This window comes from Cebus imitator, unplaced genomic scaffold, assembly GCF_001604975.1.
Source record: "Cebus imitator isolate Cc_AM_T3 unplaced genomic scaffold, Cebus_imitator-1.0 Scaffold213, whole genome shotgun sequence".
Lineage (NCBI taxonomy): Eukaryota > Metazoa > Chordata > Mammalia > Primates > Cebidae > Cebus > Cebus imitator.
Window position 1 is genome coordinate 790,740 of NW_016107528.1, and position 20,601 is coordinate 811,340.

Below are 20,601 nucleotides of genomic sequence, written 5' to 3' on the forward strand. Positions count from 1 at the left end.
TTGGAATCTCCCATTTTCAGGAGCCCATTTTTCCCTTTTGTTTTGGCTTATGCTTTTGTGTTGGTATTCACTTTTTTCAATAACATCTCAAAAATGGTCACATGGGAGATAAAGTTCTTGAAAGTTTGCATGTTGAAAAAATGCAAAGTTTCAAGAACTTTATTTTACCTTCCTTTCTGGTGGATTATTTGGATGGGTAGAGCATCCTAGGTGAGAAATAGCTTTCCATGAGAGTTATAAAGAAATTGATACATTGCTTTCTAGCTTCTGGTTTTGATATTAAGTCTAAAGCCATTCTCATCCTTGATCCTTTGTATATGACTTATTTTTTTCCTATCTGGCAACACTTTTTCTGTTTATTCTGGATATTCTGCAACTTTACTGTTTTGCGCTTCAGTGTAGATTTATTTTCATTTATTATGCTGTTTACAGTGGGCCCTTTCAATCTGAGGAACAAATGTTCCTCAATTCTTGGGAATTTTATTGTATTACTTCTCATTATTTCTTCCCCTCCATTCCTCTGTCCTGTGTTTCTGGAACTGCTAGTAGTCAGATGTTGGCTCTTCTTCATCTCTTTGTCTTTTCTTCTATCTGCTGGAAGATTTCATCAAGTTTATTTTCTAGCCTTTACACTTCAGCTCTCATATTTTGAATCTCCAAGAGTTCTTGTTCTCTAATTATGCCTTTATCATAGCATCTTCTTCACATTTTGTGGGTATAACATTTTTCTTATTTTCTATGAAGGTTTCAGTAATAGTTTCTTTTTAAAAACATTCTGCTTTCTGCATTGCTTTTCTTTCAGGTTTTTTTCTCCCATCTGCTGTTGGGATGGGAGAAATTTAATGAATTTGGCATTGTAGGGTTAGGATTAGGTAGTCTGTTTCTTTTTCAGATTTTCAACTAATCTTCCTATTTTCATTTTTCAGAAGTACAGTCAATTCTTATTATTCCTGGCAATTGTGTTCAATTAAGTCACTGAAAACACTGAGTTAGAAAATACTGAATTATTCTCTGTAGGGGAAATACAGAGTTGGGTGCCTGTGAGCCTCTGATCACAACATTCTTGTCAACTGATCAATGCATAACCTTGTTTTGTGTGTGTTTCGGTTTAAAGGCGACTTATTTAATATACATTATTGATTCATCAACATTGAATTCATGGCCAGCACAGTACTATGACTCATACTTGAACAGAGCTTATATAACACATGTATTTTCTCCACGAGGCCATCACACAGCCTTCTTATGCTTTGGAACACCAGACAGCACTCCAGTACTCTGCTTGGGGGGGCATTCGAAACAGCACAATCACTCATAAAAGGCACAGAAATGCAAAAAAATAATAATAATAACCAACTTGCCACTAAATAGACCATAAAAAGACATTTGTGTGCAGTTTGAAAGAAGTTCAGACAGGAAGGCAGGGCATCAGCTTGCTCCACCTCGGCTGGGAATGTGCATCAGGCAGCTCAAGTTTTTCACCACGGCATGTGTCTGTGAATGACTGCAAAACACCGTGAGTATTGATTTGGGGGTTACAAATAATTCTTAGCAAGTGGGTGAATTCACAAATAAGGAAGATGTGAGTAATGAGGGTTGATTGTACCTACCTGGTGTCTCAAATTCCTGAGCCGTATGAGACTCCATAGCATAATTATGTTTGCTTCTTGTTGGCAACCTTATCAGGCATTTTTAGGTTTCTGCTTTCTCATCTTTACCAGCTCAGTTATGGGTTGATTGATTTCTCATTTTCCAAAGATTTGTTGACATCTCTTATTTGCTGTTGTCTCTTCCCATTTGTTTTGTCTTGTGGTTCTATACCTTTGCTATAATTTTCATGGAGTTTCCTGGGAGAGGAGATAAACGTATATGCTCAATTAGTTATGTCTTAACCAGAATTCCATTTAATATGCAACACCTTTAGTGAGGTATTATGCATGTAATAGGTGTATACTAAGAATTGATTGAATAAATTTTAAAAATGTCTGCTATTTTTATGCTAGCATTTTAGCTTTTCTATATAGGACATTATAATGAAATTTTATTTTATTTATTTTTTGAGATAGAATTTCACTCTTGTCACCCAGGCTGGAGTGCTATGACATGATTTCGGCTCTCTGCAACCTCTGTCTCCTGGGTTCAAGTGATCCTCCTGCCTCAGCCTCCCGAGGAGTTGGCATTATAGGTGACTGCCACCATGCCTGGCTATTTTTTTTTTTTTATTTTTAGTAGAGACAGGGTTTTTGCCATGTTGGCCAGGCTGGTCTCAAACTTCTGACCTCAGGTGATCCTCCTGCCTTTGGCTTCCCAAAGTGCTGGGATTACAGGCGTGAGCACCGGCACCTGGCCAGAATTTTAAATATCTCATAATTATAACCTGCTAAGTAACAGACTACCTCTCTTTCTCCCCCTTATTCCTCCTACTTAGTGGAACATTGCCTAAGGAAGAAGGGGAATGGGTTTAAAATTAAAACGTGAGTCTGAAAAGCATAGCTTGTTTTAAAGCTTAGGTCTTTCCTTTTGCATCATAATCTCTTTCCTAGTCTATTTATTTATTTGTGATTTTGTTAGTCCATTATAAAAGGTTGCAAAATTGTGGTACTAGAAGGGATCCTAGAAATAATCTAATTTAAACCTCTGATTGATAGGAAACTGTCTAATTTAACCCTCTGATTGATAGGAAACCGAAAGTCAGGCTGCCTTGGTTCAAGTCCTGGCTCTACCACCCATGTAGGACAAGTTTCTTATTGTTTTGACCTCAGTTTCCTTGTCTGTAAAGTGGGAATAAAAATACTCCGTATGTTACAGGATTGTTGTGAAGATTAAGTGAGATAATTAATGTGAAGTTCTTAGTACTATGCCTGACACACAGTAAGAGCTCCACAAACTATTAATGATGGTGATGATTATTAGTGGCTAAGCTGGAGCTCCTGTTGCTCATTTCAGTGTATTTTCCTTTAGATAGAAATCAGAATTTGTAAGTCTCTTTTTGGATTCAGCTACCATTATTTTCTTTCCTTCTTCTCCTTCATTGTCTAAGATTGCGTATTTCTCATTTCAAGCTAAAGATACTTTCAATGTTTCAGCTATTGCCACATTTGTAAGGATTTCCTGAAGAGAAAAATTTAAAAATTAGTCACTTTTAGTTGTTTGTGGTCTTTCAGATGACACTTTCTCTGAAAAGTTGAGTGTTTTTGTTTTTGCTTTTGTTTTTAGTTACAGTAATGCAATCCATTTCCCAGCACAAGTGGGTAAGTACCACTCTGATTTGGGCTGGGCTTAAAAGCAAAAGAAAAGCTCCCAGACAGAGTGGAAACACTCCCACATCTTAGTGCAGATAAACAAATTAAGGTCCAGATTGTCCTTCCTGTTCTGACTTGTCTGTGGGAGACGGAGTTGCCTTTGTTGCAAATTATTTGAGCCAGCAGAACATCTGTGGAACATCCCCTGATACATGAAGGTGAGTGCCAACTCATTTAGAAAAGTGATAGTTTGAATCATCTTTTTCTACTCTCTAAAAGTCTTTTTGTTTTCTTCATTATGGGTCATTATGGTCAATTTTGGGTCAGACCCATCACATAAATTTATCCTTGAACTGGTTGTTGATAGTTAAGGGAATCTAGTCTTTTGGCAGGCAGTGTTTTAAAATGCTGAGATCAGAATTGGGAATCATGAGTGTTAGAGGTGAAGGATTGGGGAAAATATCTGAAAATAATGGATTTACCTTTCAGGAAACTCTAAGCTAGAGAAAATTAGAACTAGAGGATTCAGAGGAAAATCCTTGTGCGTACTGGTATTTCATGGCAAGGGAGCGCTGAGGGAGAGTAAATCACTAATAGCTTCCACATGATTTTAGTGGAAAGAGTCCAGGTTTAGAATAAGACAGTCATGAGTTTGAATCTCATTTATGCTGCTTACAAGCTATTATTTTTGGATGATTTATATATCTCTTGGCCTCAGTTTCCATATCCGTAAACAAGAGATGAGTAATACAAACCCTACAGGGATTTTTAGAAGTACAGGATGTAATTTGTATAGTGTAGTTAGCACTTTGCAGGCTCTCACTGTTCCATCATGACAGTGCTTTTGCCAGTCTCGCTGCTGGCTGTCTCAGAATGTTCTTTGAATGAAGGCAGCCCACAACCCAAATGGGTTTATAGGCTTTGAAACTGGATGTAGTCATCTGACAGCACATAATCTCCTCTTGGGCAATGTATATATAATCAATATCCTCATTCAAAAAGTGAGGATGTTATTATTTTATTGGGCTGAAATTGCCAATATTGAACTGTTTTCGACTTCATAAAAATAGCAATTTCATTTGATTCAACCTAAAACATAATGTAGAAATAAAATATAAAATATGCAGACCAGGCACTGTGGCTCATACCTGTAATCCCAACAGTTTGGGAGGCCAAGGCGGGTGGATCACCTGAGGTCAGGAGTTTGAGACCAGCCTGGCCAACATGGTGAAACCCTGCCTCTACTAAAAATTACCTGGGCATGTTGGCGGGCACCTGTAGTCCCAGCTACTTGGGAGGCTGAGGCAGGAGAATCACTTGAACCTGTGAGGTGGAGGTTGCAGTGAGCTGAGATGGCACCACTCTATTCTACCCTGGGAGACAGAGCAAGACTCCATCTCCAGAAAAAAAATAAATAAATAAAAATATAAAATATGCAAATATAAATAGAAAATATAAAACTGTCTGTCTCATTTGCCTCAAAAGTGACAAGAATCTAAGGAGATAATATACATGAAAGTGCTGTGGCCAGGCGCAGTGGCTCATGCCTGCAATCCCAGCACATTGGGAGGCCAAGGCCAGCAGATCACAAGGTCAGGAGTTTGAGACCAGCCTGACCAACATGGTGAAGCCCCGTGTCTACTAAAAATACAAAAATTAGCCAGGCGTGGTGATGTGCGCCTATAATCCTAGCTACTCAGGAGGCTGAGCCAGGAGAATCGCTTGAACCTGGAAGTTGGAGGTTGCAGTAAGCTGAGATTGCACCATTGCACTCCAGCCTGGGTGACAGAGCAAGACTCCATCTCAGAAANAAAAAAAAAAAAAAGGAAAGAAAAAATAAAGTGCTTGTAAATCTAAGGTCATTATTATTGTGACTACTATTATTACTGCAAGCTCCAAATAAACATTTAAAAGAGACTGAGAACAGATGACCCTTCTACTTCACCTGTGAAAGTAAAACTATAAACCAAGTCCTGCCAGTCTGTGAGGAATTCTGAGGGTGCGGTGGCAGGCACCTGTAATTCTAACTACTCAGGAGGTTGAGACAGGAGAATCGCTTGAACTCTGGAGGCGTAGGTTGCAGTGAGTGGAGATCACACCAGTGCACTCCAGCCTGGGTGACAAGAATGAGACTCTGTCTCAAAAAAAAAAAAAAAAAAAAAAAAAAAGGTAGGGAGGTTACTACTTTCTTTTAGGGAGGCTGGGCAGTGCATTCTTGCTTTCTCCCTCACAGTGTTATGAGTCTACAGGCACTTGAACTTATGACCATAGTCCTGGCTCTAGAAGTTACTCCCTCTTCTTTGCCATTTTTTCTTTTTTTAATTTCAGACAGTCTCCCTCTGCTGCCCAGGCTGGAGTGCAGTGGTATGATCATAGCTCATTGCAGCTTCAAACTCCTGGCTTAAGCAATTATTTCACCTCAAGCTCCCAAGTAGCTAGGACTACAGGTGTGTACCATGACACCCAGATTATTTTTTAAAAAAAATTTTTTTAGAGACAGAGTCTTGCTATGTTGCCTAGGCTAGTCTTGAACTCCTCGTTTGCCATTCTTTAAAAACCCAGTTCTATACCGTGGGAGATAGTGTTTGGCACAGAATGGCAATCAACAAATAATAGTTGAGTGAATGTATGAATGAATGAACCAAAGTAAGGCAAGCCCTGGGAAAATCACGTAGTGATGCATTATTGTACAAGTGAAATGAGATGAAGCTTAGCATCCAGGACACAGCCTTGAGTGGGAGCTGAATGGCCAAAGAACAGCCTGTGAGGTGCATTTGATGGGAGATTGCGAGGGAGTAGATCAGCCACACTCTATTTCCTTTGCTTTGGTCCTGTGAGACAGGATGTAGGGAACAGGGATAATTTAACCTCCTGAAACGTGTAGCATCTCCCAGCAGAGGCAGCGGCTCCCCCTTGCTTTCTTCTTCTCCCCGTGTTCCCAGCCACTGCTGATAGCCAGCAATAAGTGCTTGGACCTGTTTGCAGTCATTCTACTCCAAACAGTAGCTGCTACTAGGTTTACATCTTTTTTGTTGTTGGCTTGTTGTTATTGTTGTTGTTTGTTTGTTTGTAGACGGAGTCTTGCTCTGTAACTCGGGCTGGAGTGCAGTGGTACAACCGTGGCTCACTGCAACCTCTGCCTCCTTAGGTCAAGCAATTCTCCTGCCTTAGCCTCCTGAGTAGCTGGGATTACAAGCTTGGGCTACCACACACAGCTAATTTTTGTATTTTTCGTTGAGATGGGGTTTTGCCATACTGACCAGGCTGGTCTCAAACTCCTGACTTCAAGTGATCTGCCTGCCTTGACCTCCTAAAGTGCTGGGATGGCACAATGAGTCACTGCACCTGTCCTCCATCTTTAAACATAGGACACCACTAGTTACTTAAGTGGCATCACTGTAAATTCTAAGAGTCTAGTTTGGTATGGCATATTTGTAGTGTTGGTGGAAGATTTTAGAGCTCTGCTAAATGCTGACTCAAATGAGATCCCACCAACGTGAGACTGTTTCTAGGAAGTGACCCCGTTTTGAAGACCAGTTATTCAAAACTGCTGCATTTCAAAGTGAAGGCTGATGACTCAAGGATGCAGGGAATGGTTGATGGTTCTCCTGAAAAGCACAGCAGAATCTTTGGGAGTTTCTTATGTACCAGATTTGGGGAGGCTGATTCACCTCACTTTAGTCTTCAAGAGACTGATATATTGAAACCAGTGAGAAATCTTTCTAATGCCTGGAAGGTTCAGGGTCTCCTTCTGTTAAATTAGCAATCAGAGAGGGCATCATAGAATCAGAGCAATCAGAAAGGGAGATTGTGGGTTTTGAAGTATCTTTCATCAGGTTCATGGTGAGGTCTGCGGCTGCTCTGTCAGTCTATCACTCCGGTGACAGGAAATTTCATAATTTCCTTTCTTAGATAGTACTAGATAAAAACTGCCAACTTCTGTCCTTTTTAACCATCACTGTTTTACATTCTAAGCTGACCTCTCCTTTCTGTTCTCAAAGTCTTCTGTTTAGGATACAGTTAGTTGAGTAGATTCCTGCAACTAAATGGCAATGAAGGTTTTCCAAATCTAACTCTCTGAGATTACACACAGGTTTCTTTGGCTGGAGTCTTGAATGAACTCAAGCTTTTCAGCTGCACATCTACCCACCACAGGTAACTAGGGTCACCTTGAACTCTCAACTGGATTTATTTCTAAGCTCCTGGGAGGCACCTCACCTTTTTTGCATTTCTTTCTTTCTCTCTCTCTCTCTCCCCCTCCCTCCCTTCCTTCCTTCCTTCCTTCCTTCCTTCCTTCCTTCCTTCCTTCCTTCCTTCCTTCTTTCCTTCCTTCCTCCTTCCTTCTTTTCTTTTCTTTTCTTTTCTTTTCTTTTCTTTTCTTTTCTTTTCTTTTCTTTTCTTTTCTTTTCGACACAGGATCTCACTTTGTTGCCCAGGCTGGAGTGCAGTGATGGGATCACAGTTCACTGCAGCCTCGATCTCCCAGGCTCAAGCCATCCTCCCATCTTAGCCTGTCAAACAGCTGAGACTACAGGCACATACCACCATGCCTGGCTAATTTTTTTGTGTATTTTGTAGAGATGGGGTTTTACTATGTTGCTCAGGCTGGTCTTGAACTCCTGACCTTGAGTGATCTGCCCACCTCAGCCTCCCAAAGTCTTGAGATTACAGGCGTGAGCCACTGCGCCCAGCCTTTGTTCACATTTTTTACCAGCAAGCAGTCCTTTTTGTGGTGGTTCTCTAGTGTGAGAGGAAAAAGTGGGAAAGGGTCTGGAGGATAAGCAAGCATTAGAATGAGAGATATGGCTTGTTGACTTCCCACACTCATTAGCTCATTTCTTTTCTTAGATGCTCTTTTTGCTCATTGCACTATTGTAAATACAGCACTTACTATGTGATAGGAGACTACTGTTCAGGCTTCTGTCTCTGCAAGTGGACTAGTGCCACCACCCCTAGCCTACATCTTTAAACATAGGACACCACTAGTTACTTAAGTGGCATCACTGTACTTTTGCATTTCTGTTCAAACCTACTGCAGAAATGTGACCTGAGAGTCTTCAGTAACAGTGGCTCACTCTGAAATTGGTAGTTTCCAAAATACTCCCACCATCCTCTCTATCATTCCCCCCTTCCCCTTGTTAAAAATCACTGAATTAGAATATGAGCTCTTTAAAGTCAGAGATGTGCTTTTCTTTGATTCCAAACACCTAACACATGACTGGGACAGTGCTGCACACGTAGAAGAATGCCTGACGTCACCGGCTTGTTTGAGAGAGGGCCAGGACCAGAACTCAGGCAGTCTCAATTTCTAGAATGCCACACTCTTCAACCGCTGTCACTTTTCCAGTTTTATCTCTGGGATGATTTAGTACTGTTGATTTTTTTTCTAAGGTTTTTTTTTTTTATTTCACAAATAATAGCTGAGTACTTTTATTGTACTCAGCTATTTAATATTTTAATAAAATATTAAAAATATTTTAATATTTTATTAGACATTTAATATTGATAGGATTTTAAATGCAAAACCACTTGGCAGAATAACAGTTTTCATTTTAGCATCCATAATTATTCATTGATTCACTTATTAAGAATGCCAGCATCGGCCGGGGGCGGTGGCTCATGCCTGTAATCCTAGTACTTTGGGAGGCCAAGGCAGGTGGATCACGAGGTCAAGAGATCGAGCCCATCCAGGCCAACATGGTGAAACCGCGTCTCTACTAAAAATACAAGTCCCAGCTACACCGGAGGCTGAGGCAGGAGAATTGCTTGAACCCAGGAGGCGGAGGTTGCAGGGAGCCAAGATCGCGCCACTGCACTCCAGCCTGGCGCCTGGCTACAGAACAAGACTCTGTCTCAAAGAAAAAGAAAAAAAAAAAAAAGAATGCCAGCACTTTGGCTTTGATAGCCTCTTAGCTTTAATGGTGTTCCTTTTTCATGTACTTTTAGAACTTGCAAGTAATGTGAGCTGAGATTAAAGGCATGTCTTCTGCCTAGCAGATGGAGAAAATTAAAACAGCATTCTGAATAATTAGACACAGATAAGAATCTTCTTAGTGTTGTAGTTATGTCTAAAGACACATTTTTTCTTCACTGGAAAATTAAAATGTTTTCCTTTGAGTTCCATACTCATTTAAATCAAAATGGCTATCTCTTGAGAGGAAAACCACTGCTCCTGAGTGATACTAGCACTCGCTGCTATGTAACCAGTCTTGTATTATTTCATCCCAGTGTTTTTATTATTATGGATCCAAGCTCTCACTCTGCTTTATTATCTTAGGCATTTCCAATTTGTTAAGGTTTTTAACTGGTTTATATATGACAAAATGTTATCCCTCTAATTTTCTCCAGAAATGCTGGATGCACATTTTTCTAAAGTAATTTATTTTGTAAAGAACTCTTTTCTTTTTCTTTCTGTAATGATCTGGCAGATGACAATGTAACATCATTTATTTCTTCCTCAAATGAGTTTCTGGTTTTCCATTTGCTTTACTCTTAGACTATCCCACCATCTCATCTCATCTCAGATGAAATGAAGAGCCAGCAGCCTTTTTGTTCCAATAAACAAGTAAATGTCACACATAGTATTGTCTCCCAAGACCAGGCACTGCCTTAGATACCAAGGCTTCAGAGAGGAAGAAGAGAGGCTCCACTCTGGAGAAGGTCCCTGTGTGTAGGGAAGCTGTCCGGTAAGTTGCTGACCACCATTCTTGTGACAGATGCTGTCGAACACATGATACAGGGCGACATGGGGCACAAAGGAGGGACCAACTGGTCAACTCTGTGTGGGAGTTCAGAGAGGGTGTCTTAGGGAAGGAGAGCCTTGAGATGAGTCTGGAAAGATGATTAATTTGTTAGAAATAAGGGGAAGGGAGAACTGTGGGCATGCACAGAGCATGGAGATGTGACATAGCATGGTACTTGGGGAAACTGTGAGTTGTTCCATTTGGCTGGAGGGCTTAGGCACTGAGGCAGAGGCCAGAGGATGGCCTCAGAGCTGCAGAGACTCACAGTGCATTTTTCTTCTGGAGCGTATCCTTGGAAGTTAGTGTACTTTTCGTAAGACATGGTGGAGTGGACTGTGGACGAAAGGAAAGCGTATTGTAATTGCAAATCTTTAAAATGTTAACTGGGGTTGATGGAGTAATTGTGAAGGATCTAGGTGATCATAGTCAACAAAATAAAATAAAATAGGATCCTTCCTCCCTCCCAAATCCCCAGAATCTATTTGCCAGTGGAAATACAGCTTTTGAAAAGAGGTATGAAGCAAACCAATTCTTGACTGATGTCACTCTCAGCTCTCTCCCCAGCCTTCGTGTGTTTACCTGGGGATGATGTGGACCTGGGCACTGTGGCTGTTCCCTTTACTCTGCAAATTCAGCCTGGCAGGTAGGTTGGCCTGGGCCCTTTTACAGATCATGTCTTTATTCTTGCCTTCTTTGGACAACTGTTGTTAACTTTAAAGGGACACCTGATTTATAGATATCCACAGATAGAAAAGGGGACTTGTGAACACCCTGAATATGTGTGTGTGTATGTGTGTGTGTGTGTGTGCACACGCATGCAATTTCACATATACTCGTGCATGTGCAAATGTGGTAAGTGGCTTATCATATTTTCAAAGGGAGACATGACCCCCAAAATGCTGAGATCCACTGTTTTAGAATATAGTAGTCTTCCCTTATCTGTAGGAGAATATGTTCCAACACCCCCAGTGGATGCCTGAAACTGTGGATAGTACTGAACCCTATATATACCATACTTTTTCCTTCACAATCATACCTGTGATGAAGCTTAGGCAGGTTTAGGCATAAAGAGATTAAAACAACAAGTAACAATAAAGTAGAACCATTATAACAATTGACTATAACAAAAGTTAATTGAGGCTGGGCACAGTGGCTTACACCTTTAATCCCAGCAATTTAGAAGGCCGAGGTGGGCAGATTATTTGAGATCAGGAGTTTGAGAGCAGCCTGGCCAACATGGTGAAACCGCGTCTCTACTAAAAATATAAAAATTAACTGAGTGTAGTAGTGTATGCTTGTAATCCCAGCTACTTGGGAGGCTGCGATGGGAAGATCACTTGAACCCGGGAGGTGGAGGTTGCAGTGAGCTGAGATCATGTCACTGCACTCCGGCCTCGGCCAGAGTAAGACCCTGTCTCAAAAAAAAGTTATGTGAATATGGTCTCTCCCCCTTTCTCTCTCTCTAAATATCTCATTGTACTGCACTCACCCATTTTCAGATGGCATTGATCACTGGTAACTGAAACCACAGAGAGTGAAACCACAGATAAGAGGGAGCTGCTGTAATAAGTGCTTATCTCTATAGTTTTTGTGTTGTTGTTATGGCTTCATATAATATACATACATAAATACAAAAATAAGCGGTTTTCATACTGTTCACCATAAATTCCAAGGATATAAAGGGAAATAATGAAACAACATATTTCTATAGTGTTCCAACTCAAGACTACAGGCCTAATATCCATACAATAGCTTGTGGCTATAAGATCCATTAGTTTGATTACATCTTATGTTTTAAAAACATTCAGAGCAGAGACACTGGTTTGGCAGTAAGAATGTGGAGAAGGCATCGTGCAGTGTATTTGTATGCTTGGGCTGCCATTAACAACATACCTCAGCCTGGGTGGCCTAAGCAACAGAAATGTATTTTCTCACAGTTCTGGAGGCTGGAAGTCCATTGTCAAGGCAGCAGCAGGGCTAATTTGCAGGTGGCCCTCCTCTTGCTGCCTCTTTACATGGTCGTCCCTCTATGCCTGCACAACCCTGGTATCTCTCCTTCTTCTAAGGACGCCAGTGAGATTGGATTAGGTCCCATCATAATGGTCTCATTTTAACTTACTTATCTCTTTAAGGGCCTATCTCCAAATATAGTCACATTTTGAGGTACTGGGGTTACGGCTTCATTACATGAATTTTGGAAAGACATAATTTAGCCCATAACGTGTAGTATTTGGGGTCCAAGAGAGCAGTCATGACCCAGAGATAATAAGAATGCCTTCAGACTTCTGACCTGGCATGGCCTGCCTTAGCCCCCTGGGGTTACACCTGTGGCACTCAGGTGCTCGATAGACCAGGGGTCTCCAACCCCCAAGCTACAGACTGGTACAGGTTTGTGGCCTGTTGGGAACTGGGCTGCCCAGCAGGAGATGAGTTGCAGGAGAGCCAAAGTTACTGTCTGAGCTCCATCTCTGTCAGATCAGTGGCAGCATTAGATTCTCATCGGACCATGAACCCTATTGTGAACTGTGCATATGAGGGGTCTATTAATAGCTTGCATGCTCCTTATGAGAATCTAATGCCTGATGACCTGAGGTGGAAGTTTCATCCTGAAACCATCTGTTCCCCAGGTCCATGGAAAAATTATCTTCCATTAAACTGCTCCCTGGTGCCAGAAAGGTAGGGGCCTGCTGTGATAGACAATAGATGCTACACGTGGGCAGGACTGTTGCTCTCCCTCTCATCAGCACATGTTCACAGTCATCCAATCTAAACTTCTAATTACAGACACTGTGGCTCCTATGAAGTCATCCTTTTTCTCAATTTGTCTTTTTCTGTTTTCTATCTCTGTTTCCATTCTTCTTATTCTGTATATTTACCAGCTCCTACAACACTGGCTCCAATGTCCACCATTCTTACCATCTAGAATATCCTTCCCTTGGTCCTGCTCAGCCTTGCTCTTATTCTATGTCAAGATATTTTTCAAAACTCTGACTCTGCAACAGCACCAAAGTGATATGAGCATAGAGGGAAGAGGGGAGATGGAGAACATCTTTATAATTTTGCAAAATGTTCCTCCTGCATATGGGAAATTCTCTGATAAGAACAATTTCCCAATCTTTCTTAGAGGAAAGTCATGAATGTTTTTTCCCTTATTTCTAGAAATAGGGGAATATTTCTGTGGTTTGTATTTTCAGGGTGTAGGGAGAGATAGATGGGAGTGACCAGCAAACCTAACCTTCAGTTGTTTGTGTTTATAAAAAAAAAAAAAATTCTATTTTTAGATTTGTAGAAAAATTGTGAAAATAACATGGAAAGTTCCTTTCTACCCTCATCCAGTTTCTCCATTGTTAATATCTTATAATACCATAATACATTTGCCAAAACTAAGAAACTGCTGTTGGCACATTACTATTGACTGAATTCCAAATTTTGTTCGGACTTCACTAGTTTTTTCCATGAATGACTTTTTTCTATTCCACAATCCAATTTAGAGACCATATTGCATTGAATTGTCATGTCTCCCAGGTCTCTGCTGGTCTGTGACAGGTTCTTAGTTCTTCCTTAGTATTCATGAACTTGGCAGTCTTGAGGAGTACTGACAAGTATTTCTGGGTTTGCGGGGAAAATACAACAAAGGTGAAGTTTTCTCCTTTGCTCGATCATGATTTTACCCATGTTTGTGACAATCTTCTGATGGAGAGTTGAATAAGACTTAAAACTGGCACACTCGTTGTCAACAAGGAGGAAGGCAGGACAACAGATGTGTAGGCTCAACCAGCCAAGGCAGTTCTAGTACACAGAGCCAAGGTCGTTCAGATATGTGTAATCACTCCAGGTAACTGACACTGGAAATGGAAAAGAAAAGCATGAAAGTAGAAGTGATTGTTGATTTGGTTCAATTTTATTGCAGCTCCCCTCAACTCCCTAATCTGTGATCAGATGAATCTGAAATGCTCATATGCAGAATTAAAAGGTCACGAGGACACAAAACTAGGGAAAACTACTGTTAAATTCCTCCTCCAAGTGTGAGATTACTGGATTTTCAGAGCAGGTTATATTGATACTAGCCAGGGAAAGTTGTTTATGCTGTAATAATAAATAAGCCTAAAATATTAGTATTTAAAACAGCAAACTACATGTCCATCACAGGTAAGTAGGGACCCAGGCTGGTGGGGTTCCACTGTCCTCAGACACACCATGTCAGCATGTGTGTTCAAGGTGTGCAGTGGCAGGAGGAGGAAAGAGAAGAGAGTCATGCACCAGCACATGCACGTTTCCTCTCACATGGCAAAGGCCAAGGCAAATCCCATGGCCACCCTATTGATGAGCACTGGAAATATTGATGAGCATTCATTTTATCTACCACAAATCTCTTCTGTGGCACCAATATCAAGAGAGCCTTTGTAAGACTACTGCTTTCTCTCACCATGTGCCAACCAGTAAGGGAAAAACAAATGTAGTCTCATAAAAACAGCCTCGGTTGAGTGGAAAATCATTTTTGGAGCCATTTATTCTTCACGTGGTGGCTCCAAAAATGATTGACACCTGGTGACACTTAATGGTTCTGAAAAACAGATATTTGACTTTCTTTTTGACTATGGCTTCTGATGTATGTTAACCAAAGCTTTTGAAGAAGCTAAGGAGAGGTATTTAAGGAAGAACAGGAAAGAGCAGGATTCACTTAGGTTTGACCAGGGTGTATTTAGATCCATGATCTATTCCACACTGATATCTTGGTGACTGGCTTTGGATTCAGCCAACACAAGGGAGAGCAAGAATGAAAAGGAAATAAAACAAAATACGACTGCAGGAGGCCATAATGAGAATAGTATAACACTGCTGGAATTCAAACTATACTGCAAGGCTACAGTAATCGAAACAGCATGGAACTGGTACGAAAACAGAGACATAGACCAATGAAAGAGAACAGAGGCCTTAGAGGCAACACCACTCGTCTACAACCATCTGATCTTCGACAAGCCTGACAAAAACAAGCAATGGAGAAAGACTCCATGTTTAATAAATAGTGTTGGAAAAACTGGCTAGCAATGTGCAGAAAGCAGAAACTGGACACCTTCCTGTCACCCTATACTAAAATTAACTCCAGATGGATTAAAGATTTAAGCATAAAACCTAACACCATAAAAACACTAGAAGAAAACATAGGCAAAACCATACAGGACATAGGCATAGGCAAGGACTTCATGACTAAAACACCAAGAGCAATGGCAACAAAAGCCAAGATAGACAAATGGGATCTAATTAAAATTCAGAGCTTCCGTACAGCAAAAGAAACCACCATTAGAGTGAACTGGCAACCAACAGAATGGGAAAAAATTTTTGCAATCTACCCATCTGACAAAGGGCTAATATCCAGAATCTACAAAGAACTAAAACAGATACACAAGAAAAAAACAAGCCCATTCAAAAGTTGGCAAAGATATGAACAGACACTTTTCAAAAGAACACATATATGAGGCCAACAAACATAAAAAATGCTCATCATCACTGGTCATTAGAGAAATGCAAATCAAAACCACATTGAGATACCATCTCACACCAGTTAGAATGGCAATCATTAAAAAATCTGGAGACAACAGATGCTGGAGAGGATGTGGAGAAATAGGAACACTTTTACACTGTTAGTGGGAGTGTAAATTAGTTCAACCATTGTAGAAGACAGTGTGGCGATTTCTCAAGGACCTAGAAATAGAAATTCCATTTGACCCAGCAATCCCATTACTGGGTATATACCCAAAGAACTATAAATCGTTCTACTATAAAGACACATGCACACATATATTCATTGCAGCACTGTTTACAATAGCAAAGACCTGGAACCAACCCAAATGCCCATCAATGATAGACTGGACAAAGAAAATGTGGCACATATACACCATGGAACACTATGCAGCCATAAAAAATGATGAGTTTGTGTCCTTTATAGGGACTTGGATGAATCTGGAAACCATCATTCTCAGCAAACTGACACAAGAACAAAAAACCAAACACCACATGTTCTCACTCATAGGTGGTTGTTGAACAATGAGAACACGTGGACTCAGGGAGAAGAGCATCACACACTAGGGGCAGTTGGTGGGGGGCTAAGGGAGGGACAGTGGGAGGTGGGGAGAGATAACATGGGGAGAAATGCCAGATATAGTATGCACCTAAAGTAAAATTTAAAAAAAGACTAAGACTATTCTGGGGAACAGGGACGAGCTTCTTGTTTCCTTGTTCTCTGGCCAGGAATCAACTTTGAAATCCTCCTGCGAATTAGCGTGACAAGTATGAGCGAAACGGGGATGCAGCAGGCTACCCCTGTGTGAATATTTTTAAGAAACTTGGCCAGAGACTAAGGATAGACCCACATATATACACACAGACACACACACGCCATATAACCATACATACTGCACATATACATAACATGAACCATGCCCGCACCATAAACATACCACACACACACCACACTATACACATATACACTATAAACGTGTCACTCTACACACACCACACATGTAACACATACCACACAAACCAACACACACACTCCAGCAGACACACACTATACATGCATTATAAACACATCACAGCCTGGGCGTAGTGGCTCACACCTATAATCCCAGCACTTTCAGAGGCTGAGGCGGGCAGATAACAAGGTCAGGAGTTCAAGACCAGCCTGGCCAATATGGTGAAACCCTATCTCTACTAAAAATACAAAAATCAGCCCGGCATAGTGGTAGGTGCCTGTAGTCTCAGCTACTTGAGGAGCTGAGGCAGGGAAATCGCTTGAACCCAGAAGGCAGAGGTTGCAGTAAGCCGAGATCACATCACTATACTCTACCCTGGGTGACAGAATGAGACTCCATCTCAAAAATAAATAAATTTAAAAATTTTATCACACCTGTGATCCCAGCACTTTGGGAAGCTGAGGTGGGTGGATCATGAGGTCAAAAGATCAAGACCATCCAGGCCAACATGGTGAAACCTCATCTCTACTAAAAAATACAAAAATTTGCTGAGCGTGGTGCTGCGCACCTGTACTCTCAGCTACTAGGGAGGCTGAGGCAGGAGAATTGCTTGAACCTGGGAGGTGGAGGTTGCAGTGAGCTAAGATTGCGCCACTGCACTCCAGCCTGGCGCCTGGTGACAGAGTGAGACTCTGTCTCAAAATAAATAAATTAATTAATTAATTTTTAAAATTTTTAAAAAATCATACACACTGCACATATCCTGCACATGCTACATACACATACACAGCACACACATACCATTCACACATATACTATGCACATACTACCCATACCACACACACATCACACACATACACATCACATGCACACTACACAGGCACCCCATACACACACACACATACACATGCACCTTACATGCACTGCCCTTATCTGTTAGCCACGGAGACAGAGTGAGTGGGCCAGTGTGTGAGTTATTCCTCCTGGGTGTTGTGAGCTAACCCTACCCCTTGGAGGACTTTGCATATTCCTCCTGACAGTTGGGAGGCGTGGGGTTTCTTAACATTCTGCTTGCTTACCCCAGACATCCCCAGGGAGGATTCCAAGCTGTGTGGGCTCTTTGAGAAATGTTAATGGTGTAGCTTTCAATCTCTATGTAACATGCAGTATTATTTGATTCAGATCCAGTTAACTTTGGTCTTTTTAAGCATTTGGATCTGCAATCACTGGCTTTATCATGGTTTTCGGTGTGCAAGTAGCAAAGATAGAAAGCCTTTGAACTGCTTGTTGGATGGGTGCTACGAGTGCCAGGCTCATGTGCAGGACTAGGAGGAAGGCAGCTTCTCTAGAGAGAGCTAGAAATGTTGTCACAACAGGAAGCCACCTAGCTCTCCCCCACCCTCATTTGTCATTCTCAGTGGCTCCTTTACCCAGATAGACAATGCTCAGTTCATAGACCAAATACATGAATGTATATACAAACACACACATGTACAGCCCTTTTAAAATTCCAAACTTAAAACAACTAATGCCATCCATTGTGGAACCCCTTTACACCACCTTCTTGTTACAGGGTAATACCTCTGACAGAGTGGAAATATATATAATATTATTCAGATGTGCAGAGAAATAGAACGTCCCTATTTTCTGTGATCAAACAAATCAATTTCAAAAGTCCCCCACCACTGGACAGTCAGGCAAGGGTGAGGAAGAGGAGGGTATGGGTAGCACTTAAATTTGTTAACATTGTGTCATTGCTTCTGGTAGAAGGTGTCTTTGGCTAACTCAGTCTCTTTGGGGTTCATCCCTCTGCTCCTCTTTAAGATGGTGTCTAAATATATGAACAAGGTTTACATGACTGCAGTCTTGGGAAGGGCCTCTGGATCCATGGGAGCAAGTCCCCCTGTTGCCCTCTGTCTCCCCTGAACTGTCCAGTGTGGACTGATCCCCCTCTGCCATCTGCCATGGGACAGCTGGCTTTGCCTGTGCTTTGGGCCACCATACCAATGCCTCCTCCTGAAGCTTATGCTCCATTTGTTTGCTTGTGGTCCTGAAGTTCCTCTGTGTATGGAAGCTGCTTCATCTTAATCCCAGATCTGCTTCAGTCTCACAACTGTATCCTCACCCCCCACTTTGAGGGCACAGGGAAAGTTCTGGATCCCTGTGTGCTACATTCACCTGCATGGAGCTTGCCTGAAGAGCTTCACCAGGCCACCTTCTGCCAGCACATTGTTAGGACTTCCATGCCACCACAGAGTTGGTGCTTAGTGGAACATGAGGCTCCCCTAGTGGTCCCCACCCTTTTTGGCACCAGGGACTGGTTGGTTTCATGGAAGACAATTTTTCCATGGACATGGGGTTGGGTTTGGAGTGGGGGTATGGTTTCAGGATGAAACTGTTATACCTCAGATTATCAGGCATTAGTTAGATTCTCATAAGGAGCAAGCAAACTCTCCCATGTGCAATTCACAGTAGGGTTCAGCTCCTATGAAAATCTAATGCTGCTGCTGTTCTGAGGGGGCAGAGCTCAGGCCATAAAGCTTGCTCACCTGCTGCTCACCTCCTGCTGTGTGGCCCAGTTCCTAACAAGCCATGGACCCGTACCTTGCCCAGTGGTTGAGGAACCCTGCTAGATTACAGCCTGGCAACCTCCCCAGGCTTGCTGTACCTGGTGAAATAGGCTACCAGCCAGATGACCTTGGTGCATGGGACCAATCCACATGTTTATACCGCTCTATCAAGAACGCTGACATCAGAATTATTTGCTCTACCTTCCTTTCATTCCCTCCCATCCATGCCCTCATACTTACTTGTTAAAAATGATCCTTTTTGTCTGGTAGAGACTTCCTTCCTAGGAAGCACTAGAGCTTCCTTTGATATGTAAAGGTAATTTAGGAAGTTGCCCTCCTCTCTCAAAACTGCCTGCTTCTTAAGACTATGGTCTTGCCAGAGGCTCAACAAAGAAGTAAGTATAAGCCTCAGAGCTGAACATGGCCCTTAGTCTAAAACTGCTCTTAGTTCTTAGTTGTGTGTGTGTGTGTGTGTGTGTGTGTGTGTGTGTGTGTCTGTGTTTATGATCAATACCTTGGTCATCTAGTGAAGCCATGGGCTAATTCTCAAAACAATGTTTGTAAATACATAAAATAAATAGGATTACAAAGGAACCAAAAATACTGAAATGAAATCATCAAAATATTAAAGAAACAAATTTGTGATCTGGTAATATGTGGTCTTCTTTATTAACACATTAAATAAGAAGACCTAATAATTGCCTTAATTTAAGACTACTATTAATAATTATTTTAATTCAGAAATAGCGATAATATTTTTCATATTTGTATTAGTCCATTTTCATGCTGCTGGTAAAGATATACCCGAGACTGGGAAGGAAAAGAGGTTTAATTGGACTTAAGTTCCACATGACTGGGGAGGCCTCAGAATCATGGTGGGAGGTAAAAGGCACTTCTTACATGGCAGCAGCAAGAGAAAATGAGAAAGAAGTAAAAGTGCAAAACCCTGATAAACCCATCAGATCTCGTGAGACTTGTTCAATATCACGAGACTAGCACAGGAAAAACTGGCCCCCATGATTCAGTTACCTTTCCCTGGGTCCCTCCCATAACACGTGGTAATTCTGGAAGACACAATTCAAGTTGAGATTTGTGTGGGAACACAGCTAAACCATGTAAGTATTTTAAGGTATCTGCAGCAATCAAAATATGATATGAAAATATTTGTGATTTCTAACGGTGACAAAGTCACAGGCAATGACACTATTACTGTAGTTTGTTGACTACATTTATGATAGAAGGAAATTCTAAATTTCACCAGTAGATTAGTGAAAAAGATGTAAATTTTCCCCATTTAAGTTCATGGACCCCTGAATTCTACCCATAGACCCCTTAAAGGTCTAGATCCCTGTTTTAGAGGGTAATGTCTGGTTTCCCTATGGAAGTGTATATGCTATGGGGTGGGAAGCTATCAGGAGCAAGACTTATAAGATATGAAGATACAGTTGAAGGTATTTCATAAATTTTTCTGTTGTACAATCTTCTGGAAAAGAAAATTGTTGATACACATGGTTGAAGTGTGGCATGGTTGTATCTCTTGCTTATGCTCTCGTCATCTGTTACCTGTGGATTA

At 41.3% G+C, this 20,601-nt stretch overlaps 1 protein-coding gene across 3 annotated transcripts in view; it reads left to right on the plus strand.

The window, feature by feature from the left end:
* Positions 1–1,226: 1,226 nt before the first annotated feature.
* Positions 1,227–20,601, plus strand: part of IL31RA (interleukin 31 receptor A) — a 62,067-nt gene continuing 42,692 nt past the window's right edge. For 2 of the 3 annotated variants that reach the window (XM_037745781.1, XM_037745780.1), the window contains exons 1-2: positions 1,227–1,516; positions 10,538–10,628. In XM_037745781.1, coding sequence (XP_037601709.1) covers positions 10,571–10,628 — 58 coding nt within the window. In that variant the 5' untranslated portion in view covers positions 1,227–1,516; positions 10,538–10,570. Of the gene's footprint in view, positions 1,517–3,252; positions 3,461–10,537; positions 10,629–20,601 lie in introns of those variants that run through there. The other variant, XM_037745782.1, reaches the window with a different exon arrangement.